The sequence below is a fragment of the Panthera leo genome, chromosome C1, assembly GCF_018350215.1.
Source record: "Panthera leo isolate Ple1 chromosome C1, P.leo_Ple1_pat1.1, whole genome shotgun sequence".
Lineage (NCBI taxonomy): Eukaryota > Metazoa > Chordata > Mammalia > Carnivora > Felidae > Panthera > Panthera leo.
The window spans coordinates 97,362,116-97,389,584 of NC_056686.1; the positions used below are offsets into that span (position 1 = coordinate 97,362,116).

The 27,469-nt window shown below is 40.5% G+C and overlaps 2 protein-coding genes across 4 annotated transcripts in view; both read right to left on the reverse strand.

Annotated features, from left to right (window-relative positions):
- Positions 1-2,050: 2,050 nt before the first annotated feature.
- BCAS2 (BCAS2 pre-mRNA processing factor) lies at positions 2,051-11,543 on the reverse strand. Its single transcript, XM_042953532.1, has 7 exons — positions 11,350-11,543; positions 11,149-11,241; positions 8,375-8,445; positions 6,336-6,497; positions 4,570-4,620; positions 3,360-3,440; positions 2,051-2,355 (listed from the first exon to the last, which is right to left on the reverse strand). Exons 1-7 carry the CDS (start codon positions 11,509-11,511, stop codon positions 2,229-2,231), a joined length of 747 nt encoding a protein of 248 aa, XP_042809466.1. The 5' UTR covers positions 11,512-11,543; the 3' UTR covers positions 2,051-2,228.
- A 2,564-nt stretch (positions 11,544-14,107) lies between these two features.
- DENND2C (DENN domain containing 2C) overlaps positions 14,108-27,469 on the reverse strand; it is an 89,534-nt gene continuing 76,172 nt past the window's right edge. For 2 of the 3 annotated variants that reach the window (XM_042953529.1, XM_042953530.1), the window contains exons 15-19: positions 23,812-23,853; positions 22,825-22,930; positions 16,133-16,372; positions 15,807-15,893; positions 14,108-14,381 (exon numbers count right to left, since the gene is read on the reverse strand). In XM_042953529.1, coding sequence (XP_042809463.1) covers positions 14,350-14,381; positions 15,807-15,893; positions 16,133-16,372; positions 22,825-22,930; positions 23,812-23,853 — 507 coding nt within the window. In that variant the 3' untranslated portion in view covers positions 14,108-14,349. The remainder of the gene's footprint in view (positions 14,382-15,806; positions 15,894-16,132; positions 16,373-22,824; positions 22,931-23,811; positions 23,854-27,469) is intronic. The other variant, XM_042953531.1, reaches the window with a different exon arrangement.

Here is a 27,469-nt window from a genome sequence, read left to right on the forward strand (position 1 = left end):
TCTGTGATTAAAATATTTAAGACAATTTACAAACATGTCTATGAAATTGATGGTAACTGAAAGCTGTCTTTCATATGGGCTAGGAAGCTCCATTTCTCTTAAAGTTGATAAAGAAGGGTTAACTATCTCACACTTTTCTCTGCTCATTATTTCCCCTTGTAGGATGACAACCAAAGAGATCTCAATCTGCATTGTATACTGTTTGACAAACACTCTAAAAATCAAGTGTTTTGTTGCATGTCGTGTTACGATCTTCAGGAAAAAATACCTGGTTATTTTATCTTGAAGGCTTAAGTTAGGATGGTTTATGTGGTGATAAAAAAATCCAATTCAAACTGCCTTGTAAAACAGTAAGTTCACTGGCTCACATATTGACCTAGTGGTGGGGCTAGTGACCTCGCTCAGTTTATCCAATGTCCTGCAGACTTGTTTTCTCTTAGCTTTGCTGGAGGCATCCTCAAACTCTGTGTAGTTATTTATGAATGAGAGGAATCTCAATTAATGGGACAAACTTTATGAGTATGATCAATCTAGAGAAAGAGAACTATCAATCTTAATTTACAGATTTGTCATTGAGCTGCTTTCTGTGGAGTAATGCACTCTGAACCTGGCACACCAAACTCACCTTGGCCGAGGAAACATGCAAGCTCTGTAAGCTGGTCACTATACTAGACTGGGATTTACTAGCAAAATAGTGAAAAAGGGAATACCACTGGACAGAGGAGTGTGGTAAGGGACTGGGATAACCTAAAGTCTAGTTTCTCAGGCAGGGAACAGCAGAAGATACAATTTCTTGGGGCTGAGAAGGTGAAGCAAATTGGGTTAGGCATTAGTGGAATGAATTTTCCAGTGGAGCAAGAATTTAAAAAAAAAAAAAAAAAGATGGAAATATTTGGTGTCACAAGTCACTTCAAGTTATGACCATAAACCAGTAACCCTCTGTTCCCAAGATGTATTCTCTCTCCACCATTAAGAAAAACCTGAGAAACACTGGGGTACCTGGCTGGCTGCACGGACTGGTGCAGCATGCGACTCAATCTCAGGGTCATGAGCTGAAGCCCCACATTGGGTGTGGAGCCTACTTAAGAAACAAAAAGGGGGGAGTGCCTGGGTGGCTCAGTCAGTTAAGCATCCCACTTTTGATAAGGGCTCTTAGATCATGATCTCAGTTTGTGAGATCGAGCCCTGCATTAAGGCTTTAGTGAGCACAGTGTGGAGCCTGCTTGGGGTTCTCTCTCTGCCCCTCTCCCTTGCACGCTTGTGTGCTCTCAAAATAAAAAAACCCCAAAACTTGAGAAACAATTGTTTTAAAACTCCCAACTTACCGCCTCCTCCAATAATGGGCTTTGCTGCTGTTTACCTTTTATTTCAGAATCACAATAAACTCAACGCTGCATTACAGCTCGACGTGGGATGAGACCCTGGAACCCAAAGAACAGCGGTGAGATTACAGGAGGCTGCAAGCAGATGTGCCGCAAAGATTTTCTCCTGAATCAGGAAGTCATCTTTTATACTTGTCAATTCCTTACAAGTGGAGGGTTAGAACACAACTCTGGAGCTGCACTACTGGATCAAACACCTGGATGACCTTCTAGCTATAGAACTTCGACAAGTTTCTTCATCAGCACCCACTATAAGTCTGTGTACGGGAACGGCAGTACCTACTTCCTAGGGTTTCTGTGAGGATCAAATGATTTTTGTATTCACGTTAGTTCACCTACCTCAAGTGCTTAGAATGGGGGTCCAAGCTTCATGAAATTGTTACCTCTGATGATGATAACGACGGACGACACAGATGGACACTGTATTTCAGAAGTCTTGCATGACAATCAAAAATCTGTTTAGAACTTAACCCTTTATTTGAAACTATATAAACCAAAAGTTTCCAACTGATTGTACATGTTAAAAACTTTCTATAAATATCTCTTGGATACAAAATTTGGTCCAGTTGTTCAAAATTAATTCTATAATATTATTCTAAAGTCATACTTATTTTGAAAGCCTAAAGTTGTTTTTTTTATGGCAAAAACAAAACAGAACAAAAAACCCACCAAGCTGAAAGCTTTTATTCTGCTAAAACGTACAAATATAACAGTCCACACTCTACAGTAAACATTTAACCACTGATGATTTCCTTAAGATGCTGTTCTCCTTCACAGCTCAGATGCCTGATTTCCTGTGAAAGCCCAGTCTGCCTTCCTTTCTACCCATCAAATTCATCTGTCTCTTTAGAAGTCTTGCCGGATGTTTTCTTTGTTTGCCTCTCCGTGTTGCTGCTTCATTTGAAAGATTTCATTTTCTAATTGCACGATAGTCCTTTCAATCTCATAATTCTTGCTGACGAGGGATACCCAACTAAACAAGTTAAAAAAAAACAGGAGAAACTACTTAATATAGAATTTCTCTTAGAAGATTTTATCATATTTGTTTTCTTTCAGGGTCATATTGTGAACCACTTTAACTTTCCATTTTAAAAAACTAAGGCACAACTGGGGGAAAGTGGATAAAGGGTACATAAAGTCTAGCTGTAATATTTCTTACAACTGAATGTGAATCTACAATTATTTCAAAATAAAAATTTTTAAAGCAAATCAGAAATGGTTGAAGAGACAGGACAAGGTGATGGAAGATAACATTTAATGGGATTAAATAAATGGAGAGAAAACAGGGCAGAGGCAATAGTTAAAAATGGAGGAATTTCTAGAGTAAGAAATAATCCCACAGAAAAAAAATCTATGACAAATGAAAAGAAACACACATGTATATTTGGGAGATTCTATTAGCTTGAAGAAAAATGTGAAAAGATGAGTAGACTGATAACACGGGGTACATGGAGGGGGAGGAGAAGGTGGAACAAGGAGAATGATGGGTGGGGAAGGGAGAAGGGAAATACAAAGCAAAAAAGAGAAATGATACAAAAATTCCTGATTATATTTAGGGACTCATATAAATTTATCAGTGTATATGAAGAACATTTTAAAAGTAAAAAAATGAACACAGGGAAAAAAGTGGAAACAAATTATCAAAGTATGAAATCTCCCTCCCTCATGAGTTAAAAAATAGGTAAGTGTTTTTCCTTTTAAAAGGAGTAGAAGTAGAATCCTTTTCAGAGCAGAAACCCTGCGCTGGAGACAGGGCGTTCTGAGACCAGAAGCAAGCAGCAGTGGTCCCGCCCCTCTCTGTGCCTTCCAAGCCCACATATCAAGAGACAGGCAGAGGCAGTGAAGAGCGGGATTCAGAAAACAGCATTTGTTTGACACCTGTGGCACTGCATTTGAATAGTGTTGAATCACATTATTAAATCTGGATCTTAAAATGTGCTAAGTGATTTAAAAAATGATGGAACTGAAGATACGCACGTTGACTCCATTTCCCTTAATTTGGATCCAGCTGTGAGCTGCATGTTCTTTCGCTGCCAGTTTAAATCTTGAATATGTTTCCTGTAAAATATTATTTATATGACCCACCTACATTTTAATATAAGACGAAAATCAACAGAAAATCTATAATCAACGTAATATAACATCTTTAATTCCTTGAGAGGGACAGATACAGTAATAGACTAACCCCAAGAATTACCTTTCTATTTTTCAATTACAAATTTCATAAAACATGCTCATCATGAAAAATTAAGCATGTAGTACACATACACATAGATTAAAGAGCAGAAGTCCCTCCTCCCATGTGCCTCTCCTTCTAACTAACTGCTGTTCAGTTTTTGGTGGGTGTTTTTCCAAAGTCTTTCTTTCTCCCTTTTCTCCCTCCCTCCCTCTCCCTCTCTTTCCAAACTCTTCTCTACATGTATACGTGCAAGAAGAGATTAATTTTTTTTAAAGTAACCTCTATGCCCAACATGGGGCTTGAACTCATGACCCCAAGATCAAGAGTTGCATGCTCTACTCCAGATGCCCCAAGATGAATTTTTTTTACATAAATCAGATTATACATGTTCTGCTACAACATTTTCTCCTTCTAAAAGTGCCTTTTCAATGTTTGCAGATTTGCAAATTGCAAATGACTTGGTAGCGATGTTTTCAGATCTCAAGTCTACTTCTTCTTTGCTCTAGTAAGGCAAACCCAGCACTGGATGCTGGACACATAGATCATCTAGTACTACTCTCGTATGACTACAGTCCATGGATCCCTTTTTCTTCTGTCTGTTTAATAAGGATTCACCTAAACTTTAAACTAAGAGGAAAATAAGGGCACCTGCTGGTTCAGTCAGAAGAACATGTAACTCGTGATCTCGCATGATCCTGAGCTGTGAGTTCGACCTCTACGCTGGATGTAGACATTACTTGAAAATAAAATCTCAAGGGGCACCTGGGTGGCTCAGTTGGTGAAGCATCCGACTTTGGCTCAGGTCATGATCTCACGGTTGGTGAGTCTGAGCCCCGCATCGGGCTCTCTGCTGTCAGCACAGAGCCCTTTTCAGATCCTCTGTCTCCTTCTCTCTCTGCCCCTCCCCCCGCTCGCACGCACTCTCTCTCAAAAATAAACAAACATTAAAAAAGAAAAAAACTTAAATAAATAAATAGGAAAAAAAAGTAAAAGGAAAAACAAACTTGCCTTAACTTCTGGAGCTCTTTCTGTGCATGTTCAATCATATGAACTAGATTTCTAAGGAAGGAAAAGAGGAAAACCAGATTAATATACATTAAAATGTAATAATACCAACTAAAAGTGAACTAGCTAGTTGATACAAGTTCAAGTTCTTCTGCTATTGAGCTCTGTGCCAAACACCACATTAGACACTCTATATGTAACTATTAGCTAATTTAATTCTCCTAAGAATTCTTTGAGGTAGGTATGATTACCCCTATCTCACATGTGAGGACATTAAGCTTAGAAAGATTAAGTAACTTGGTCAAGGTAACATAGAGAAGTGTCAGCTGAATTCCACTTCAGGTCTTTTTTTTTTTTTTTTTTTTTTTTTTTTTTTTTTAACGTTTATTTATTTTTGAGACAGAGAGAGACAGCATGAACGAGGGAGGGGCAGAGAGAGAGGGAGACACAGAATCGGAAGCAAGCTCCAGGCTCTGAGCCATCAGCCCAGAGCCCGACGCAGGGCTCGAACTCGCGGACCGGACCGCAAGATCGTGACCTGAGCTGAAGTCGGACGCTTAACCGACTGAGCCACCCAGGCGCCCCCACTTCAGGTCTTTTAACATCTCAAGACCAACCAGTTTACTGATACCATGATTTCATATAGTTAGGTCACTTCTTAAACTATCATTACTTTCCATGGAGAGAATGGAAAATAACTCACGACTGTATTCATTCAAATCCCTATTATCTCCCTATTTCTGTACCCACATTTATCATGTCATTCTCCCCTCCCATCTATTGCTAACTAGAGAAAGAAGACAAAACTGTCATGGAAGGCTGCAGATTTAGATTTCGTGCAAGTCGGCTCTCACTAGCACAGCGGAAAAGCTGAGCAATATACAGTAGCATGCAACTATCATCCTGAGAGAAGTGATTAAAAAAAATTTAAGTGTTTATTTGTTTTTGAGAGAGAGCGAGCGAGCGTGCACATGCACACAAGCGGCGGGGCGGGGTGGGGGCGGGGGGGGAAGGACAGAAAGAGAAAGAGAATCCAAACCAGGCTCTGCACCATCAGCAGAGAGCCCTATGTGGGCTGGAACTCATGAGCTGTGAGATTGTGACCTGACCAGAGCTGACACTTAACCGACTAAGCCACCCGGGGTGACCCTGAGAGAAGTGATTCAAGGGCAGTCGCCAACACCCCTCCACACCTTTTAAATAAAGCTTTACTGAGATATAATTCACATAACCCTGTTGACTTCCTCAACGCAGTAGAGAATCACCTTTAGGGTCCATTTGAACCACACTGGCCCTACTATTCTCTTGCTCTAGATCCAATATTGTTTCTTGGCTTTAGTGACTCAAATATTCTTCTTTCTCTACCTTTTTTCCCCCTATTAACTGCAATTCTCTCAAGAGTCAGTCTTCAAACAGCTGTGTCTCCCCAGGCTTATCTTTCTTTGAAGTGATTAAAAAAAATTTTTTTTCTTAATGTTTATTTATTTTTGAAGGAGAGAGAGAAAGAGACAGAACACAAGTCGGGGAGGGACAGAGAGAGAGGGGGACAGAGAGAGAGGGGGACAGAGAATCTGAAGCAGGCTCCAGGCTTTGAGCTGTCAGCACGGAGCCCGATGTGGGGCTCGAACTCATGAACCGTGAGATCATGACCTGACTAAGTCAGACACTTACCCGACTGAGCCACCCAGGCGCCCCACCCCCACCACACTTTAAAAAAAAACACCAAAGCTGTGGGTAGGATGGGTTTATAAAAACAAAAAACTTCTTACTCATTATATACTTTCCAGGCATTGCATCCATGCTGTGACATTAGTTCCAGATTCTCAATTCGAACCGCTTGATGCTCTAACTGTGCCATAGAATTGTTTACACATTCTTGCCATGCAGTAATGTCATTTTTCTGACCTGAGGAAGGGGCTGGAAGTTCATATCTGAAATTAAACAACAATAAAATCTTTACCTTTCCTCCCAATAGAACGCTTCACAGGCCTATGCACAATGTAAAATCTACAGAAGATTGAAGATGTAGACTGTGCGGTAATAAGAAACCTATTCATCCTAAGAAACAATTCATTCACAAATAAGATTTAACATTCATTATATACAGAAACAAAAAAAATGGTTTACTTCAACATGAAGTGATTCAATAAACTAGAGTACGTTCATATGAAGGATTGTTATACTAGTTACTGAATGCTACTAAAGAATATTTGAAACATTAACATGTTTATAATATTAAGAGAAAAAAATAGGATACGAAAAAAACTATGCTATCATTTTTGTAAAACACACCTACATTCATCCAGCTTTCCACCCACATACCCACACTGCTCTAAAGAAAAAAATGGAAGAGAGATCGTTAATTCTTTGCATTTGGACCTAACTCTATTCTCTCTCTACACTACACATTCCTTCAACACTGCCGACATAGCCAGTAAATACTCTTCATAAATCTCAGCTTGTTACTGATGAGTTACTACAGATGAAGTTTTAATTTCCATTTTAATATTTTGACTAGCTACTGTAAAAACCCCCAATTGTTCCTATGAAAAAAAGAGCGTGTGTGAGTGGAGGGAGGGGCAAAGAGAGAGGGAGAGAGAGAATCCCAAGCAGGCTCTGTACTCGATCCCACAAACCATGAGATCATGACCTGAGCCAAAACCAAGAGTTGGACACTTAACCAACTAAGGCACCCAGGCACCCCTAATCTATTTCCTTTAAAAAACGCTGTGATATCTTACTAAGTTTCATTCACAATCCACTGTTTAATGGGTCTAAGGCTTTGAGACATACTGCCATAAAGAAGTTACTGTCCTGAATATCTATAGAGCAGAAGGACCTGGAAACAGAAGTGAGGAATCCTAGAGCTTATTCTGCCTTTATCACTCAGGATAGACAGGAAATGGAGCACAAGAGAAGAAGCAATATAGTCTTCCGGTTCTACAGACTCAAATCCCTCTTCTAATCTACACATATGCCGAGAGGATGAACCTACTGTGCATGTGGCCCTTTCTCAAAGGACTGGGCTGTCACAGATTACTTAGCAGTTCTCACAATTCCAGAGTGATCTTAAAGTCAACAGGGATCTCAGATGTTAAGCAATCCAATTGTTCATTTTAGAAAAAGTAACAAAGGAAGTTTGGGTTTTTCACCCCTGAGAGACAAGCAATTTTGAAATAAAGTGACAGGGGAGGGAAGAGAGTGGAACCAAAGTCAAACTATCCTAGCACTCTGTTTACTAATGCTGCCTTGTGTAAGAGTGAAGCAGGAATCATTATAAGCCATTAACATGGTTTCACCCAGATATGTTATGAGCAAAGAACTAGAGATCTAATTAGGAATATGTCCTTGAAAAATTTTAAAAACATGAACCTCATTACAATTCACACCATTCCTCTGTTGTTGGATTTTAAAATACAGCAGTTTGTATTTCTTTTTTAATCTTTATTTATTTTTGAGAATGAGAGAGAGCATGCACGGGGGAGGGCAGAGAGAGAGGACAGAGGATCTGAAGCAGGCTCTGTGCTGACAGAAAAGAATTTGATGTGGGCTTGCACTCACCACCGCTTAACCAACTGAGCCACCCAGGCGCCCCTAAAATGTTTTTCATTTTTAAATAACAGTGCAAAAATATATCTGAACATTAACACAGAATTATAAAACCCACTATTACATGAAAAAATATAAATATATAAAATCAGATAGGAATTTTTTCTTTGCAACATTTTAACAGAGCTACAGCAGTTTTACTAGTAACTTAAAACTGAACAATGATTTGGGTCCAGCTGAACCCAGAAGTAGAACTTACCGTTTCATACTGAGTAATTCTATTGGTTGTCGAGCAGCCAGTCTTTCAAATTCATTTCTCATTATGTCGGTCTGATTTGGAGAAAGAATTATTTCCAAAATCATATTGACAAATTGCAACTAATAACCGCCAAACAAATAATAAATCTAACCTACTTAAATATTTGTTCTTTATGCTATCCATTAATATGGATCATTTCCCTTCCCACCAAGCCTTCTCTGGGTTAAATGCTCTCAAGGGTCAGGAGAACACATACTTCATATGTAAAGGGACCCACAGAGAAAAGGTTAAATCCTCAACCAGTGGTTCTCAGTCCCAGAAGCACATAATAATCAGCTGGGAGCTTTGAAAACAATTTCAATCCCAGTCACATCTTACCCTTCTCTCCCACTCCCATTTAAGTGTTCTGAGGTGGAGATAGGACATGATTATCATTTGTTTTTAACTTATCAGTTGACTGTATAGTGAAGCCAGTGGTGATCTAAGTATTCACAGGGTTGGGGGTAGGGGGTGGTGGAGAAAAGGACTTGGACATGAAAAAATTTGCTTTTGCTTTAGGGCTATGAGCCTAAACCCATACTTTCTTTTTGGTCTTGGCTGCCATTTTCATACTTTACTCTTTTCAAAGAATGAGAAATGGGGAAAGGGAAAAAGAAACCGGTTCTGCTATCTGTTCTAACAATTGTGCAATTAAAAAAGGATAGCTGGGAGCTATGGTAGAGCTCCACTCCTTGAAGTCCAATGTTTTGGTCAATATCCTATTCCATTTCTGTTCTGCACATTTCCTGGCCTGAGTATAAAGAACTGCTTAGGTATTCATTTATAGTAGTATTTCAGTTCTCCAATTCCTAGCATAGAATAGACTTTCATAAATAGGTTTTTTCCCCATAAATAATTGTTTAATGAATTAACTCAAGAGCTTTCTTTCTTTCTTTCTTCCAAGAAAATTTATTTATTTATTTATTTATCTATCTATTTATTTATTTATTTATAGAGTAAGCGAGCAGGGCAGGGGCAGAAAGAGGGGGAGACAGAATCCTAAGCAGGCTCCACACCATCAGCTCAAACCCACAAACCGTGAGATCATGACCTGAGTCGAAATCAACAATCGGGCACTTAACCAACTGAGCCACCCAGGGGCTCCTTAAAGATTTTATTTTTAAGTAAAAATGTGGGGCTCAAACTTACAACCCAGAAATCAAGAGTCATATGCTCTACCAACCAAGCCAGCCAGGCACCTGGGAAGAGCAGTTTCAAAAGCAGTTTGAGGAGTGGTTAAGGTCTTAGGCAAATTAGCTTCCCTAAGCTGTAGTTTTCCCATTTAAAAAATTAGGATAATAAACATAGTTATATAGTTCACAGGGTTGTTTTTAGGACTGAGATGGGGAGCCTTGTACGTTATTAATTCCTATTTATAAAAAAGGGTTAAATAATCAGTATACTAATTATAACGAAAGGAGGCATCTGTTGTATTTGCGAGAGCTGAAAGGAAAACTGGGTCAAGTAATCTGAAATTTTCAAGAGCCAATCTAATAAGGAAGCATTACTGTACTTAGTTCTTTTTTGTAAATATTTTAAATGTTTATTTTATTTTTGAGAGAGAGAGACTGATCGTGAGCGGGGAGGGGCAGAGAGAGAGAGACAGAGAATCCGAAGCAGGATCCAGGCCCCCAGCTGTCAAAACAGAGCCCAGTGCAGGGCTCGAACCCACGATCTTTGAGAACATGACCCAAGCTGAAGTCAGTGCTTAACTGACTGAGCCACCCAGGCACCCCTGTACTTAGTTCTTAGTGTGGCACCATCTATATTTGGGTAGCAACATTATATATTTGGGTAACATTTAGAAAATGCATGGGAAAATAACATATCACAGGAGCACCTCTCTCTATTTAAAACTTAAACAACTTCCCGCCCCCCCCCCCATTACTTCAATATAAATACTGCATTTTTTGTTTGAGAGAGAGAGAGAGAGAGAGAGAGAGAAAACGCACGCTTACGTGCATGGGGAAGGGGGAGAGGGACAGAGGATCTTAAGCAGGCTCCGTCCTTAGCAAGGAGTCCCACCAGGAGCTAGATCCCATGACCTGCGATCATGACCTGAACTGAAATCAAGAATCGGCTTCTCAGACGACTGAGCCACTCAGGGGCCCTGCGTTTCATAACAGAATTCTTTCATTAAATATATGGTTACCTATAATGGGGGGTAAAAACTCAAATATGTATATACTTAAGTGCCTAACAGAATCTATTAATTTAGAAGTAATGCTTCACATTACATTTAGCTGATTACACCCTAAGTAGTATCTTGGGTGCACTTCTGGGCTAATTATTTAAATAGTATTTTATTTCTATACGGTTTGTCACTTCAGTCATTCGCGTATGTTCGGTAAATATCTAGCCTGTGATACAAAGGCCGCCCTCTAGTGGTTCTCAGGAGCCTAAGTAATTAGGCTTATATACATTAAAAATGCCTACTCGTTTCAGTGTAGACCTTTGCGAGTAGGGCATACCTTTGAAAATTTACGCCAAGGAGCCAATGTCTGAAAAACGTACACGCTATTTTTTGCATTGTTAGATCGCGAAGCCCCAGAAAGTCCTTCAGTGGGTCTCAGAATAAGAAAGATGGAAAACGTTTATCTAGCTGTTTTCAATGGACCGATAACACCTACACAATAAATAGCTAAACAAGAAATAGTTAAAGCTGGCATTTAAAATTCACTTTTCTGTGGCTAGAACTCTCAAAATATTCACAGCACTCAAGACTTCACACTTGCCTCAAAAGCAGAATAATCCGGGGCTGTCAGGTAGCTCAGGTAGTTCTTAGTAGGTCGGTATCTGCGGGTTTCCTCCTCCACCAGCGCTGCAGCCTAGAAACGAGAACAGGGGCCAGGACAGGGATAGCAACTTGCAAGGTGCTTTTTCAGCACCAAGGGCTACACAGCGCTGACTCAGCTACACCGACAGCGCGAACTTACCGCTTCCCGCACACCGGGCGCTTCGTAACCTTGGTCAAAATACGGCAGCGCGTCTACCACAACCTCTCCGGCGACTAAACCCGTGCCCGCCATTCTTAGGCTTGCCGAAATTTTCTGAGTCTGCGCAGACTCAGGCCCGTTCATTACGCCTGCGCTCGCCATGACGTAATACACGTCGCCTGCGCATTGGCTCCAGCGCATGCTTAGTTGTCAATTCTGAAGGCGCACTCGCCCAGGGGTTGGGAATTGCCCGGCCATTTTCTTTTGGTCGGACGTGACGTCACGTCGCGATTTCCCAGAATCAGAGGAACTCCTCAATTTCCTGTCCCCCAGCGTGCCCCCCATTTTGGCCTCCGACTGGGAGCAATTTGGAGGGGAGTTAGGTCTATTGTTGCCAGCAGGACTCTGATATCTAGGCGGGGGAATGTCTTAAAACTTTTGGAGGGAACTGGCAGTGGGATTTGGCGGGGATAGAGACACTGGTTTCCCACTCGGCTTGCTCCCCTAACTTCCCTCCTTCAACCCTTAAACTTTTCTCTTTGTGGCAGTCTTTCTCTGTCCCTGAGCTCCTTGCTGTACTCGCCCACTATTTTTCGTTCTCGGCCCCTGAGAGCCCTTGCATTGGATAAATGCAGTTATTTCACAGATTCTGGAAGTTGGCGCCAGTCTCCAGTTAAAGCTGCGAAGCTTAAGGGTCTTCGTAACAAAAGGAACCACCAAGGTGAGATTAATGATTGCCCACCAAATCCAGATTCAACAAAATCGCGTCATTTTGCCTTCGGGACGTCTATGAAATCCAGTCATTTTGCCTTTAGGGTATCCGGAAATAGAATTATGCTCTTTGCCTTCCAACCACTCCTGCTGTCGTCGCAGCACCGTCTCTGGGCCTGGTCTCCCAGCTCCCTTTGACTAAGCAGGCCAATACCAAATAAGGTCGTCGGACTATATGCCCTGCCCTGTGTGTGTGCGATCCAGACCCAGGCTTTGTCTGCCAGGAGCCTGGAAATGTTGGCCACGGTTACTAAGTCGGGTTAGTCTAGCATCGATTCGGATTGTCTTTCGAACTATCATCAGATAAACGTGCTAGTTATAGATTTAAGTAGTGTAGAAGGTCTTTACATCTTAAGCAATTTTATTTAAAATTCTAGAGATCCATGGAATTTTTGTTTATTCATTAAAAGATCTATAAACAACATTTTATACAAATCTTGAGCAACTCTTTTTACAAATATGTCCAGAATTCGTTATACTTTACAAAAACAAAATAAAACAGACCTAAGAAAAGGAAGTAGCTTCAGGTCACAGGGATAAAATAAGACCTCAATCCCTGATACAAAGGTCTCCTCACAGAGGGACGGTCAGTGTTCACCACTGTAATACCTCCTACCCCTATTTTATAAACAATTCCCAATTACTGATTTTCCTTCAGGGTTGGGGTGGCAAATGGAGAGATGTCTGCTAAGAGCCCCACTGGGGTTAGCTGCTTAATAAACATTTTACAAAAGATACAGGCTCAGTTCTATTTTTTAGGCCCATAAGAATTATATAGCACCAGCCTTAAATGGTATCTGCTTCAGATTCATTCATGCGCACCTGAATGGGTTGTAATGACAATACTGTGCAAGTCAATAAACTGCATCATAATACAACTTGTAAGGTTTGGTTAAGTTGGAATAAATATTTTTATGCCAGTTAAACCCATCAACAGGAATTGAAGAAAAACAAATGGACATCTGTAACATTTATCACTGAAAACACACCATCACTGATAAATCCCTACTACGATTTTAGATACTAAGAGTCGGGGTGATTATGTGGTGAATGTCCAGGAAATGTTCAGTCTTGAGTCCAATTTAATTAGGGCAAAAAGTTCAACAATTGTAGGGGAACCAAAAATGAGTCTCCTTTAGGCACCTATAGTTTGAAGTCCCTTCTCAGAGCTGAGAGTTGGCTTCGAGCTTCAAAGAAAACTTTTTTGATAGCTGTGGTCCCACAGAGCTCAAATTTCCATCTGCAGGACTAATCAACTTTCTCTGTGTTCACAAATGAATAGTCCTGGCTTCAGTTCTGGCTCTGCTGCAGAACTCTGGGCAAGGTAGTCAACCTCTTTGAATTCCAGTTTCTTCATTAGTAAAATGCGAGATGCAAGTATCTCATGAAGTTGACTTGAAGACTGAATAAGATGACATACAGGTACCATCATGCATGGCACACAAAGACACTAAAAAAGGGGGGAGGGATAGTCTCATGCCCTTGCAAGGATGTTTTCCTGTTCCAATTCTACCAAGTTTAATGTTGACAGGCTACTCACGTGCCACACAATGTGGAGGAGCCGCAAGGTATCTACTTGTATGAGATCCTCAATAACAGTGTTAATAAATAGGGCTTCCACGGAAGTGCGATCCCCTCAACAGAACGTCAGGCTGGAGGTACAGAAATGAGCATATTCCCTGCCTCAGCTCAAACAGCCCATAGGTTTAAAGCTGCCATGATATTTCAGCGATGAGAATTACGTGTGTAGGGCATATTCTGCACTTCCATCATGTTCCCCAGTACCTGAAACTCAGAATTTCTCTTATTGTGCTCATCTTTGAGCTGTTTGTTTATTTTTTTGAGCCAGGTGCCCCTCCTCTTTGAGCAGTTTTTAAAAATGCAACACCAAATCCTTCCCTAGTAAAAGACAAATGCCTTCACAGACTAAGCACATAACACAAAGAATGAGCCTAAGAATTCAATAGAAAAGGCTACTGGGGGGGGGGGGGGTTGGGGGTGGGGAATGGAGGCAGAGTAATTAGAACATTGGTTCCAGACTACTCTCGACAACTCTCCAGTGATTACTACAGCAGCAGCAGGAGAATCCTCCAAGGACCTGGCCTGCTTTGTAACCTTTTCAACTTTTCCAGGATTTTGTAGGCTACTCCAGGGCCTCCTGACTCTTGGAAAAATATTTTCTTTGGCACTTTCTGTTCTATTTAGGATGAAGACAGTCTATCAAAGATTTCATTTCTTCTGCAGAAATTTCATTTTACTTCCTAAAGAGAGAAAAAAGTAGAGTGAACTCTCATTAGTTCATTTTTATTTGTTGTACATTATTTCAGGAAAGGGATTAACTATTTAGTCATTTAGAACAGCCCAGGAGTAAGCCGCCATCCAAAGCTATCAGGGGATGTGGTTACCAAACAAACCAACTAACCAACCCCAAATGTCTAATTATAGAGGTAGAAGAGAACTCAGACATCACCTAATCCAGTGGTTTTCAACCATGACTATAGGTTAAAATCACTTGGCCTGATCCCCAGAGATTTCTTGGAGCCTAGCGTGGAGGAAATTTTCATTTAAGTTCCCCAGAGATTAAAACATTGTAGTCAGAGTTCAGAATCACTGATTTGATCTAACCTCATGGTATAAAGATTAACAGCTCAAAGTATAATTTGCCCATGGTCTCTCAGCTAGTTAAGGATAAGGCCTAATTTTAATTAGGGGCATGTATTTTTCTTTTTGTACTGAAGTATAAATGACATACAATGTCCTATTAGATTTAGGTGTACATCATAGTGATTTGACATTTTTATACATTATAAAATGATCCCTATGGTAAGTCTAGTTACCAGGGGGTACATATTTCAAAGACCAATATAAACACCATGGAATGCAGGTTCTTCATTGTTTTGGGATACCACATCACTGTTCTCCAATATCACAAAGGATAATAAAAAGTTAGTTATAATTGAAAAATCATAAACATCTGTGTTTCTTTATGAAGTGTAAAATTAGAGTTGTAGGAAATCCTCTTTTGCCTCAGATGCCCTCTAAACTGGGTGTTTTAAATCTGAAGTTCATGGATGGGCTTCAGGAGGGTCCATGAATACCCTAGAATTATATGTAAAAATTGTATGTTCTTTTTTTTCATGTTTATTTTTTTATTTTTCAGAGAGAGACACAGCCTGAGTGGGGGAGGAGCAGAGAGAGAGGAGACACAGAATCCAAAGCAGGCTCCAGGCTGTGAGCTGTCAGCACAGAGCCCTACATGGGCTCAAACCCACCAACTGTGAGATCATGACCTGAGATGAAGTCGGATGCTTAACTGACTGAGCCACCCAGGCGCCCCTAAAAATTGTATGTTCTAAGCATACTTTTCTGGGGAAAAGATCTACAGTTTTTATGAGATTCTCCCAGTTATGTGACCTAGAAAAGATTAATAATCATGATATGCAAATTCTTATGTTATCTGAGGAAAACAGACCCAAGGACAACTCTGCTGGAGAATCCTGACCTCTGAGAAACACTTCCTTTTCTCCAAAAAAACTTTGGAACTAAGTCATGGTTTATGTTCAGTGTATTTGAGGTCATATTGTTGATTTGATTATAAAGCTTTTGTGAGGAGGCATACTTACTGCACAAAGATGTTGTTGTTTTTTTTTTTTAGTCACATTATCCAAAAAGAAAAAGCAACTCACCAAGACTCCGCAAAATTCTATTCATCCCACTGGGCTCAGACTCTGGAATTGTTTCCAAATACTGGAGGGCCCGGACCTCAAACAAACCTACAAGGAAAACTCATGTTGGTGAAATTTTCCAATACTTACTGAAAATCACTTAAATAAACCTCTGTGCTTTCTACCAGTGTGATTCCATAGCTGAAACAAAATTATAAGATAAATATTTTCCATAATAACAACCTAGATTTTGAGCCCTAGGCTTTATACCATTTTTTGTGTATATTATTTTCAAATGCTCCAACTGCTCACTAAATACAGAGGGATAACTTTATGATGAAACTGACCTTTCACCCCACTTTTCCGAAGCTCTCGGTCCTGGATGAAGCCTGCAAACATCTGAGTTTCCATGAAGAGATCCAGGAAGTGGCGTACACTTCGGGAGGTGTGGGATTTACGGAATGGTTCCCTTTGGAATACACGCTCCCCACGCTCAGTGACAGTCATGCTCAAAGAATAATGTCCCACCAGCTCCACGAAAAACCTCACAAATGCCTCGGACACCAGAGAGTTGAGTGTCACGTCTGCTGCAAAATGAAAGATAAATAAGGAAGAAAGAAAAGAAAAACCCTAAGTTTTGTGTTTATGGGAAATGGTTATGAAAGTCGTGTACAGGAAATCCTAGATCAAAGGACTGAGAATCCCGATTCTTGGCTCTCTTGCACACTCCATGACCTGCACAAAGTCAGTGGCTTATATTTTTAGTTTCATTTTCTTCCCACACATACTCTTGTTACATCTTTCAGCCTGGCTTGCATATCCGTGATCTCACTGTAACTGCTCTTTCAAAGGCCACCAGTGAGAACCAGCCAAATTTAATCTGCTTCACTATTTCTCTCTCCTTTAAACTCTGCTGCATTTATGTGAACCCCCTCCTCATTCCTCCTCTTGCCTCCCACAACTTTATATTCTCCTGATTTTTTGGATCCCTCTCCTGCTTTTATGACCAAGCATTTGTTTTTCTCTTGCCTCTTCTTCCTCTCCCTAAGCATGGTCCTCAGACCACCTCTCTTCAGCATTCCCACCCTTAAAGAGCTAACTGGCATAGAGATAGAGCTGGCTTTCCATGTTGATAATTCTCAACCTTACATCTCTAGCCCTGATATGTCACCAGAACTCAGGTTACCTACCTATCATTACCATGATGGGTAATCATCATTTGGTTGTCCCGTTACCACTTAAATTCTGTCTAAAAGTCAAATCAGGTCCTTTTGAGAAATTGGTAAAATACACATGTTCAAAATCAAATTCATTCTATTTTTCCACCAAATCAGTTTCTCTCTCAACTTTCCCGTTTCATACTATAACCATTATTATTCTAGAATAATTTGAGTGCTTAAGATATGTCAAGCACTGTATTTAGAGCTTTTGTAAGTGTAATGATACAGTGGTCCAGGTATTATTTCCTTTTTACAGCTGAGGGTAATGAGGCTCAAAACAAAGACATTCTCCAGGGTCATCTCATCTATTACAGGGAGAAGTTGCCAGACTCCCAAGTCAGATAATTCTTAACCACTGTAACATGAAATATATTGCCTTTCAGGTTCCAGGCTCAAACCTCAGATTCAACTTAAACTCCTCCTTTTTCTTCCATATCTAGTAGTATTTTTTTCCCCCTTCATGATATCTCTTGCTCTTTCCATTAGCTCCGTGCTGGGCTGGGAATCGGGCCTAGGTTTGGTCAGAGTTGTACCATGAAACAGCAGTATAATGGGAGGCAAGTTGCTTTACACCTGCACCCCCCCACCCCACGGCCTCTCTTTCCATATCTGTGCAATGAGGTGGCTGATGAGGTGACCACTAATGTCTCTTCTGGCATTACAGTGATTATAAAGTACATTTTTAAAATATTTTGTTCAACAGACATCCTTCTCCTTTCTTTCCTTCTGTAGCTGAGAATCCATGATCCATCATTGCTTTTATTGTCAACACCTGTGCCCCAGTCTCCCACCCCTTCCAGTTACTGTCCCATTTCTCTTCCACTTTACAGCAAAACTTTTCAAGAGTTGTTTATACCTGTTGTACCCTTTCTTAATCTAATTCCCTTTGTTCTAAAAATTATGCATTTCTATAACTTATCTTCAATTATTTGTTTTAGTGTATATGCTTTGTAAATTCTTTTACATGTATAAATCTTTCATAAGGTCACAAGTGAAACGAACACACCAGTACCCACCCCAAAGTTTAAAATAGATCAGATCATCAAGGGTTATCTCTGAAGCTCCGTGTGATGCCCTCTCTGAAATGTTCTTCCCCTACTCTCCAATAGAGGGCGACGATTCTCTGCGATTTTATATTTATCATTTCCTTACCTGAGATTACAGTTCCTCTATACACATAGGCAACCCAACAACATATTTTTAGGTTTTTTTTTTTTAATTTTTTTTAACCTTTATTTATTTTTGAGAGAGAGACAGCATGTGAGAAGGGGAATAGCAGAGAGAGAGGGAGACACAGAATCGGAAGCAGGCTCCAGGCTCCGAGCTGTCAGCACAGAGCCTGACGTGGGGCACGAACCCACAAACTGTGAGATCATGATCTGAGCCGAAGTCGGACGCTCAACCGACTGAGCCACCCAGGTGCCCCAGGTTTTTGTATGTCTTTGAACCTTATGTAAAACAGATGTTTGTAAGACGCTTTTCTTTTTTTTTTTTTAATTTTTTTTTTAACATTTATTTATTTTTGAGACAAAGAGAGACAGAGCATGAATGGGGGAGGGTCAGAGAGAGAGCGAGACACAGAATCTGAAACAGGCTCCAGGCTCTGAGCAGTCAGCACAGAGCCCGACGCGGGGCTCGAACTCACATACCATGAGATCGTGACCTGAGCCGAAGTCGGACGCTTAACCGACTGAGCCACCCAGGCGCCCCTGTAAGATGCTTTTCTTAAGGCAACATCCTCCTGTCAATGAACAGTTTTGCTATCACATATAATGCTGCTATGAAGACTATTTACTTGTTTCCTAATTATCATGTTTAAGAGTTTCTCTAGAGTATATATCTTAAAGTTGAATTGTCAGTTATAGGATATATATACACCTTAAAATTTTTTTTTAAGTTTATTTTTGAGAGAGAGAGGGAGAGCGTGCACGCATGAGCAGGGGGAGGGGCAGAGAGAGAGGGAGTCACAGAATTTGAAGCAGGCTCCAGGCTCTGAGCTGTCAGCACAGAGCCTAACGCGGGTCTCAAACCCACAGACCGCGAGATCATGACCTGAGCCAAAGTCAGACACTTAACCAACTGAGCCACCGAGGTGCCCCAGAATATATACACCTTTAATTGTACTAAATGATGACAAATTGTTTTTCCAAAGCAGCTGAAGTAATTTACACATTCTCCTCAATGCCTGATATTGTCAGACTTTTTAACTTTTGCCAATATGGTGGGTACAAAATGGTATCTCACTGTGGTTTTAATTTACATTTCCTTGATTTTGATGAGGGTGTACACCTCTTCATATATTTATTGGCTTTTCACGTTTCCTCTTCTATGAAATGACTGTTCATATGTTTCCCCCATTTTTCTACTGTGTTGTACATCTTTTTTTTTTTTTAAGATTTTATATATAAGTAATCCCTACACCCAATGGGGCCTGAACTCATGACCCTGAGATCAAGAGTCACACACTCTATTAACTTGAGCCAGCCAGGCACCCCAAGTTGTTCATCTTTTAACTACTGAATTATAGGAATTTTTATTTTTTTATTTATATGTTTCTTTAGTTTTGTTTTTTAAAATGTTTCTTTATTTTTGAGAGACAGAGAGAGACAGAGTGTGAGTGGGAGAGGGGTGGAAAGAGAGGGAGACACAGACTCTGAAGCAGGCTCCAGGCTCTGAGCTGTCAGCACAGAACCTGACTTGGGGCTCGAACTCATGGACGGCAAGATCATGACGTGAGCTAAAGGCAGATGCTTAACCAGGAGCCCCAAATTGTAGGAATTCTTAAAAATAAGTTCTGAATACTATTCCTTTATTAGTTATATTTGTTGAAAATAGCTTCACCTAGTTTGTAGCTTGTTTTACATTTCTTTTCCATGGTGACCCTTAATGAACAGATTTAAACAATTTATGTGTCAAATTAATCAACCTTTTACTTTATGGTTCCTGCTTTTTGTGCCATATTTAAGAAATCCATTACTGTCCCAAAACATAAATTATTTTTTAATGTTTATTTATTTTTTTGAGAGAGAGAGAATGTGCGTGCACACAAGTTGGGGAGGGGCAAAGGGAGAGAAATCCCAAGCAGGCTCTGTGCTGACTGCGCAGAGCCCAATATGGGGCTCCGATCACAAACCCGTGAGATCATGAGCTGAAACCAAGAGTCAGATGCTCAACCGACTGAGCCACCCAGGTGCCCCCTAAAATATTTTCTTCTATTCTTCTGTAGACATTTAATGTTTTACTTTTAACATTTACAATTTCTTTTTAAGTAGGCTCAGTGCCCAATGTGGGGCCTGAACTCACGACCCTGAGATCAAGAATTGCACTAAGCCACCCAGGCCCCCCTTTACTTTTAACATTTAAATCTTTAATTCATCAGACTTAGTTTTAGGTACAGATTGAGGTATGGATCATATTCATTTCTTTTCATATGGAAAACCAGTCACCCTAGTATTGTTTACTGAATGGTTCATTCTTTTCCTGCTAATAGGCAATGTTGGTACTGACACAAATTAAGTTTCCTTATGCTTACGCATTTTCTGTTCTTTCTTTCCCTTGCTCTGTTTATTTCTGAACCAAAACCAAATGATCTCAATTACTGTGACTTTCTGATTAATCAGTGTTTTGTGGGGCAGCCCCTTCAATGTTGTTCTTTTACAGGAGTGTCTTAACTATACTTGGCCCTTTCTAATTCCATTAAAATTTTACAAAAAGCTGAGGCGCCTGGGTGGCTCAGTTGGTTAAGGATCCAACTTCAGCTCAGGTCAGGATCTCACGGTTGGTGGGTTCCAGCCCCGCATCGGGCTCTGTGCTGACAGCTGGGAGCCTGCAGCCTGCTTCGGATTCTGTGTCTCCCTCTGTCTGCCCCTCCCCCCGCTCACACTGTCTCTCTCTCTCAAAAATAAATAAACATTAAAAAAGAAATTTTACAAAAAGCTGAATGCCATTCCAATTCTCTCTTGAACCTTCCTCAGTCTTGCTTCCTTCTCACCATCTCACTGCATCTGCTGCTACCAAGGTCTCTAAGCCCTTCCCATTGTCAGATCTGCCGGTCAAACTTCAGTCTTCATCTTTCAAACTTCAGTCTTCATCTTACTTGGCCTCTTCGTAGCATTCGACACACTGTTTACTTTCCTTGTGAAATACACTCTTCACTCAGTTTCTATAATATTACTCCTCTGGGTTTTTTTCTCCTCCTTCACTAGCTGCTCTTGTAGTTTCCCTGCGCTGGATGCTCCTCTTCCCTGCTGCCAAACATCGGAAATCTGGCCACAACATTCCCAGCCAACCCAAGGGCTCAATCCTTAAATCTGTTATTTTCTATCTATACTCACTCTATAGGGGGTTATCTCATCTGGTCCAACAGCTTTAGAACAGCAAATTCAGTTCAAATCTGAATCCCAAATTCATGTATATAAATGCCTACTTGGGGGCACCCGGAGCTCAGTCGATTGAGAGTCCGACTTCGGCTCAGGTCATGATCTCACGGTTGGTGAGTTCGAGCCCCAACTTGGGCTCGCTGCTGTCAATGAACAGATCCTCTGTTCCCCTCTCTCTCTGTCCCTCCCCTGCTCATGCTCTCTCTCTCCCCTTCTCTCTCAATAAATAAATAAATATTTTAAAAAAGTCTACTTGATATCTCTAGTTGAATGTCTGCTGTGTATTGGATATCCAGTGGGTTTCTCAATATTCAAAATTGAACTTTTAATTATTTCTCTAAAGCTGCTCCTCCCTTCATATTCTCCATCAGGAAACAGCCTTAGTTTTCTCATCTGTAAAATGGGGATGAAATAATGATACCTGCTTCATAAGGACATTACAAGGATGGAATAAGATGTATGCTAAGTGCGGAGCACAATGCCTGGGACACAGTAAGCCACTCAGTAAATATTGTTCGCCCATTTATTCAACAAATATTTATCGAGTACCTACTTACTGACTATTGTTTAACGTACTGGAGATAGGGGCGCCTGGGTGGCTCAGTCGGTTAAGCGTCTGACTTCAACTCAGGTCATGATCTCGCGGTCTGTGAGTTCGAGCCCCGCGTCGGGCTCTGGGCTGATGGCTCAGAGCCTGGAGCCTGCTTCCGATTCTGTGTCTCCCTCTCTCTCTGACCCTCCCCCATTCATGCTCTGTCTCTCTCTGTCTCAAAAATAAACGTTAAAAACAAAAAAACGTACTGGAGATAAAGCAAAACAGACTGTTGCTGCTCTCATGGACCTTACATTTCTAGTACATCAGATGGTGATAAAAGCCCTGGGGAAAACTAAGGTCAGGGAGAAGGATAGGGAGCCTTGAAGGAGTGGGTACAGTTTTTAAAAGGACAGTCAGGGGGCGCCTAGGTGGCTCAGTCGGTTGACCTTCCGGCTTTGGCTCAGGGGTTCGTGAGTTCTAGCCTCACATCGGCTTGTTTTGAGCACAGAGTGCACTGCGGATCCTCTGTCTCCCTCCCTCTCTCCCTCTCCTCCCCTGCCTGCACGCTGTCTCTCAAAAATAAATAAAACATTAAAAATAAATAAAAAGGACAGTCAGGAAAGGCCTCACTGAGAAAGTGACATCTGAGCATGGACCTGTGGGGAAACAAGAGCTTGAGCCATGTGTATTATCTAGAGAACAGCATTCTATGAATGGAACAGAGCAAGTGTAAGAGTACTGAAACCGAAGGGGACCAGTACATCTGAGGGTCAGCAAGGAAGCTGATTATAAGCTTTCCAGATCACAGGCAATCTGATACTTTGGTACATCCTTTAGTAGGGTGCTGGGCATTCAGTAAGTATTTACCGCCTTGACTTTGAGGCTTCAGACCATTTATCTCATACCTTGTGAAAAATTCTGCTCCTGAGCCAAGATTTCATTTCGTTCTTCCAAAATCTGCATCAAGGCAGCTTGGAGTTTAGGAGGTAGAATTTCACCCTCATCAGATACCTTAAGGGACGAAATTGAGATTTTTCAGGACCTTTGAGAGAGAAAATCTCAAACATATACCAGTTAAATCCCCAAAATTTCACCGGTGACTTTGTATAGATTTTGGCTAAAGACTCAGTCTGAACCTTCTTTCCCTACATTCAGCAGAATTCAGGATGTTTATGGTATACATAACTGTCTTTAAATACATATATATATTTACGACATTTTCTGGTACCTTTCCATCAAATATCTCTCATCTACAAGTCTTACACTGTATTACAAAGATAATCCACAAATAAACAGTGTTTCAAACGCTTTGAAAAGAGACAAGTCTCCTTTTTTACCCTGTGCTGAGTGCTCACACACTTATATACAGGCTACAGAGTGTTGTCCTAAGCAGGCTTTGCTAACTCTCCCTTCCACTTTCAAGACCCAGAATAAATGACCACTGTGGTTTTTTTTGCCCCTACTGTACTGTACTATTACACCATTTCTAAAACTTTATACATATGTCCACTCCTCCTTCTCATTGTTAGATCATAAGGTCTGAGAGGCTCAAACTGCGTCTTACCTTTAGGTTTTAACAGAGTATCTAGACATAATCAATGTTGGATGCTTGTTACATTCAATGAAATTAGATCCTTATACATCAGCCCATCTGGATGTCAAAGGAGGGTTACCTCTTTTGAGAATGACATTTAATCTTTTCCTCCTTCCTTCTTTGGGAGAGACAGCTATAAACCTAACCCAATTTTTCAGGTCAATCTTGTATGATTGGCCACAGTGTCAGTATGTGTAGGAACTAAAAGTCTTGCCTGAGTCATCTTCTCTAAGTACTTTCACATATTTTCTGTCCAATTATCCCCAAATATTATGTAATCACCTCATTTGTTACTTACCTCCTGTAAGAACTTGTCTGCACAGAGATCAACTATCAGCACCTATGGGATAAAGGAGCTAGGTAAGTTAAACCAGAGACATTCACAGAGACATACATTAGGCACTGCTAGATCAGGAAGAGTGTTTGATTCTTTCAAGCAATGGAAATAGTTTTAAACAAAATTAAGTTCAAGTTGTAGCCCATTTAAATTTTTTTAATGTTTTATTTATTTTTGAGAGAGAGAGAGAAAGAGAGAGAGAGTCAGACCATGAGTGAGGGAGGGGCAGAGAGAGAACGGGACACAGAATACGAAGCAGGCTCCAGGCTCTGAGCTGTCAGCACAGAGCCAGACGCAGGGCTCGAACCCACAAGTGGTGAGATCATGACCTGAGCTGAAGTCAGATGCTCAATCGACTGAGCCACCCAGGCGCCCCAAGTTGTAGCCCATTTAAAAGTTAACTCATCTCGGGTGCCTAGATGGCTTAGACAGTTAAGCGTCTGACTCTTGACTTTGGCCTGGGTCATGATCTTGAAGTTCATGGGATTGAGCCCCGTGTAGGGCTCTGTGCTGACAATGCAGAACCTGCTTGGGATTCTCTCTCTCCCTCTCTCTCTGCCCCTTCTCTGGTCATGCATGTACGCATACCCTCTCTCAAAAATAAATAAACATTTAAAAAAGAATGATGGCAGGCACATCTATACATTAAAAGTGACAAACCATACTGAGCAAATGCAATAGTGGACTTTATTTGGGAGTGATGCAAACAAACTATTAAACATTTATGAAATGGAGAGATGAACACTGGATTGTATTAATATTAAAAGAATTGTTATTAAATTTTTTAGGTGTGATAATGGTATTGTGATTATGTTTAAAATGTCCTTGTGTTATAGAGATTTATTTTGTAATATTTAACAGCGAAATTATATCAGGATATGCTTCGAAATATTATGGGAGAGAGGAGTGGGTAAGGGTAAAGATGGCCCCATGAGTTGGTAAGTGCTGAAGTAGGGTAATTGGAGTTATTTTAACCTTTTGTTTACTTTTACTATGTTTGAAATTTTCCACAGTTAAAAGTTAAAAAAAAAAGGTTAGTACAAAAATCAGCTGTGTTTCTATACACTAACAATGGACTATTTGAAAAAGAAATTAAGAACACCACCAATCCCATTTTCAACTGCATCAAAAAGAATAATTAGGAATAAATTTAGCCAAGGAAGTGAAAGATCTGTACACTGAAAACGGTAAGAATTGATGAAAGAAACTGAAGAACACAAGTATGTGGAAAGATATTCTGTGCTCGTAGATGAGAAGAATAAATAGTATTAAAATGTTCATACTACCCCAAGCAATGCACAGATTCAATGCAATCCCTGTCAAAATTCCAGTGGCATTCATCATAGAAATAGAACAAACAATCCTAAAGCTCCTATGGGACTCCAAGTTCCCTGAATAGCCAAAGCAATCTTGAGAAATAACAAAGCTGGAGGCATCACACGTCCTGATTTCAAACCAGGTCACAAAGTTACAGTAATCAAAACAGTATGGTACTGGCATAAAAACGCACATAGATCAATGGAACAGAACAGAGTCCAGAAATAAACTCATGCATAGTCAGTTTACAGTAAAAGGAAGCAAGAATATGTAATGGGGAAATGACAGTCTCTTCAATAAATGGTGTCGGGAAAAACAGCCACATGCAAAAAACAGAAACTGGACTCTATCTTATATTATACATAAAAATCAACTCAAAATGCGGTGCCTGGGTGGCTCAGTGGTTAAGTGTCTGACTCTTGATTTTGACTCAGGTCATGCTCTCACAGTTTATGAGTTCAAGCCCCATGCTGGGTTCTGCGCTGACAGTACAGAGCCTGCTTGAGATTCTCTTTCCCTCTCTCTCTGCACCCCCTCCCCCAACCCAAAACAAATAAACTTAAAAAAATATCAACTCAAATTGGAGTAAAGACTTGAACATTAAGACCTGAAACCATAAAGGGTAAGCATCTTGACAATGGTTTGGTCAATGAATTTTTTGGATTTGACACCAAAAGCAAAGGTAACAAAAGCGAGAAATAAACGAGTAGAGGCATATTAAACTAAAAGCTGCACAGCAAAGGAAACCATCAATAAAATGAAAAGGAAACTTACGAAGTGGGAGAAAATATTTGCAAATTATATATCTGATAAAAGGTTAATATCCAAAATACATAAAGAATTCATACAACTCAACAGCAAAAAACAAAACAAAACAAAACCCAACAATGACCAAAAACTAAAACAAACACCAAATAATCCTATTAAAAATGAGCAGAAGAGGGTCATGTGGCTGGCTCAGATGGTCCAGCATGTGACTCTTGATCCTGGGGTCGTGAGTTTGAGCCCCATGTTGGGTGTAGAGGTTACTTTAAAAAAACAAATGAGCAGAGGAACTGAATAGACATTTTTCCCAAAGACATGCAAACTGGCCAAGAGGCCCATAAAAAGGTGCTCAGCATCACTGATCATTAAGGAAATGCAACTCAAAACCACATTGAGACATCACCTCATCTCTGTTAGAAAGGCTATTATCAAAAAGACAAAAGATAAATGCTGGAGAAAAAGGAACCCTTGTGTACTGTTGATATGAATGCAAATTGGTACAACCACTATGGAAAACAGTGGTTTTCCTCTTCAACATGAGGGTGCACGTATCTTTTCAAGAGAGTGATTTAATTTTTATTGGATATATGCCTGGAAGTGGGATTGTTGGATCACATGGTAGTTCTATTTTAAATTTTTTGAGGACTTCAATATACTTCCTAATATACTAGTACTAGTATAGTTCACTGTCCATATTAAAAAAAAAAAGATCCTTACCTCCTATCATATACAAAAAAATTAAAAACTAAAGGCAAAGGGAACCACCTGGGTGGTTCAGTCAGTTAAGCCTCCGACTTTGGCTCAGGTCATGATCTCACAGCTCTTATGGGTTCCAGCCCCCCCGTCAGATGCTGTTGTCAGTACAGATGAGATGAGGGGAGGGGAGGGGGGGAAGGGGAGAGGAGAGGAGAGGAGAGGAGAGGAGAGGAGAGGAGAGGAGAGGAGAGGAGAGGAGAGGAGAGGAGGAGAGGAGAGGAGGGAAGGGAAGGGAAGGGAAGGGAAGGGAAGGGAAGGGAAGGGAAGGGAGGAAGGGAAGGGAAGGGAAGGAAGAGGAGATAGCACTGCACACTAACCATAAAAGGAAAAGACCAATAATTATGACTATATTAAAATTAAGAACTTTTGTGCATTAAAAACATCACTTTAGAGAATAAAAAGGCATGCCACAAAGAGGCTGATACCCAGAATATAAAAATACCTCTTACAAATCAGTGAGGGTAAACAATCCAGTAGAAAGATAGACAACGAATTTTATAACAGATGATATTCACATGGCCAGTAAAGATGCACACCCCCAACAGTAATCAAGGAATGCAAATTAAACCTCAACGAGAATACCACTCCACATTCACCAGATAGGCTACATCATACAAACTGATGATAAGAAGTGTCAGGAGGATATGGAACAACAGGAACTCTCATACATTGGTGGAGGGGGTTTAACTTGGCACAGCTACTTTGGAAAACAGTTTGATCTTATTTACTTAAGTTGAAGATATGCTTATCCATGACCCAGCAATTCCATTTCCAAGTATAT

Coding starts and splice junctions, on each gene's coding strand:
- BCAS2 (XM_042953532.1), bottom strand. CDS start 11,511: ATGGCGAGCGCAGGCGTAATGAACGGGCCTGAGTCTGCGCAGACTCAG. Junction 11,242..11,349: donor CGCCCGGTGTGCGGGAAGCG/GTAAGTTCGCGC, acceptor TCTCGTTTCTAG/GCTGCAGCGCTGGTGGAGGA. Junction 3,441..4,569: donor AAAGAGCTCCAGAAGTTAAG/GCAAGTTTGTTT, acceptor AATATTTTACAG/GAAACATATTCAAGATTTAA.